General features: G+C 58.3%; 1 protein-coding gene across 1 annotated transcript in view; it reads left to right on the forward strand.

Annotated features, from left to right (window-relative positions):
* The window catches only part of SLC5A11 (solute carrier family 5 (sodium/inositol cotransporter), member 11), a 13,849-nt gene that overhangs the window by 10,379 nt on the left and 1,714 nt on the right, over positions 1-1,756 (forward strand). The window contains 1 exon segment of the mRNA XM_010135874.1: positions 403-651. Within this exon segment, the coding sequence (XP_010134176.1) occupies positions 403-651 (249 nt within the window).

Genomic DNA, 1,756 nt, shown 5'->3' on the forward strand with positions numbered 1-1,756 from the left:
GAAGCAGAGACCAACCTCCCCCCACTCCACATCAGGGAGTTGTCAGAGACAGAAGGTCTCCCCGGAGACTCCTTTGCTCCAGGCTCAACACCGCCAGGTCCCTCACCTGCTCCTCAGTGCGTTGTGCTCCAGACCCTGCTCCAACTCCATTGTCCTTCTCTGGACACGCTCCAGCCCCTCAATGTCCTTCCTGGAGTGAGGGGACAAAACTGAACCCAGGATTGGAGGTGTGGCCTCACCAGTGCCCCCAGTGCAGGGGGACGATCCCCGCTCTGCTCCTGCTGGCCGCAGCAGTGCTGGGACAATCCAGGATGCCACTGGCCCCTGGAACGTGGGCATAGCCCTGGCTCCTGAGTGGACACATTCTTCTTGCTCTGCTAAAGAACTCCCTTCCTTCCCTAGGGCGCGTTCTGGGGCCTGGTGACGGGGCTGGTGATAGGGATCATTCGGCTGGTGCTGGACTTCATCTACCCGGAGCCCCAGTGTGGCCAGACCGACCTCCGCCCAGCCGTGCTGAAGTACATGCACTATCTCTACTTCTCCATGCTCCTGGCCGCCGTCTCCACGCTCACCATGCTGGTTGTGAGCCTGCTCACAGAACCCCCCTCGGAAGAAATGGTGCGTCTCGCCTTCAGATTTCTTTTGTTATTTGTAAATGGTTCCCAGGATGCCCCACGCTGCATCCATGGGAACAATGGGGGGATAAATGATCTGGACATGGAAGTTTCCGTTCACTCTTTATTGATGCTCCCACTTGCCATAACCCGTGGCAGCAAACCCTCCTCTGCTCCAGCCCCCTGCTGCCGTTTAGGGTTTTGGTCCCGTGAAGCCAGATCCCACCCGGGAACCTGGTCAAGAGTAGATGCCACAAAGAGCTGTTCTTCAGTTCAAATGTGTGTTTAATCCATGACAAATTAGCTTTTCGCCTCTATTTTCCAAGAAATTCCAGCTTCTGGGTCATCTTTATCAAGGCTCTTGCTAATGTAGTGAGGAACCGTTTTTACCCGCAGCAAAGAGGAGTCCGGGGCCGGGAGCAGACCTCCTGCCTCGACCAGGCGTGTGCCCGGTCGACTCACCCCAGATACGCTGGGGCTGCAGTTAAACCCTAATGCAGGAAGGAGCCAGAGGGACCGTCAGAGCTCACACAGCCAACGCGTCCTTGTGCTTCGAGCCAGGACTAACCCGCCACGTTTCTGACAGATCTGGTGAAACGATTCCTAGAAAGCCCCAGAGGGAGCGAGCGAGTGCCCGGGGAGGGGTGGGATGGCTCCGAGCACTCACCCACCCTCCCACGAGCAGCTCCTCCTCATCTCCAACCTCAGTCTTTCCAGCTTCAAGCTGTGCTGATCCCCTCCTCTCCGCCCCATCGCTGACCCTGACAACATTCCTCTGTAATGAGTCTTCCGTGTATCTGGAGAAAATTACCGCATCTGCCCCTGTCCTCTCCACAACCCTGGCTCTTTGAGTCTTTCCTCCCCGGCCACAGCTCCCACCGTTTTTATCTCCCTTCACCGACCCGCTCTCAGTCTGCACCCAGCGACGGCCCCGTGCAGGAACGTCCCCTCCTCACAGGCAGCGCGTGAAGAACGCCATCCTTCAGAGCCCGCTAAACCCCCACGCTGCTGCAGTCGCCCGCTGAGCACGGGGCTGTTCACCTGCTCCAGCAGAGCAGGAGAACAGAGATCTGCGCCCTCTCAGTGTTCTCTCTGCAGGCTGCTCTCTGCCAGGGGGCTCCTCAGCCCACCGTGACAGCAGT

This window comes from Buceros rhinoceros, unplaced genomic scaffold, assembly GCF_000710305.1.
Source record: "Buceros rhinoceros silvestris isolate BGI_N320 unplaced genomic scaffold, ASM71030v1 scaffold7985, whole genome shotgun sequence".
In the NCBI taxonomy this organism is placed as follows: domain Eukaryota; kingdom Metazoa; phylum Chordata; class Aves; order Bucerotiformes; family Bucerotidae; genus Buceros; species Buceros rhinoceros.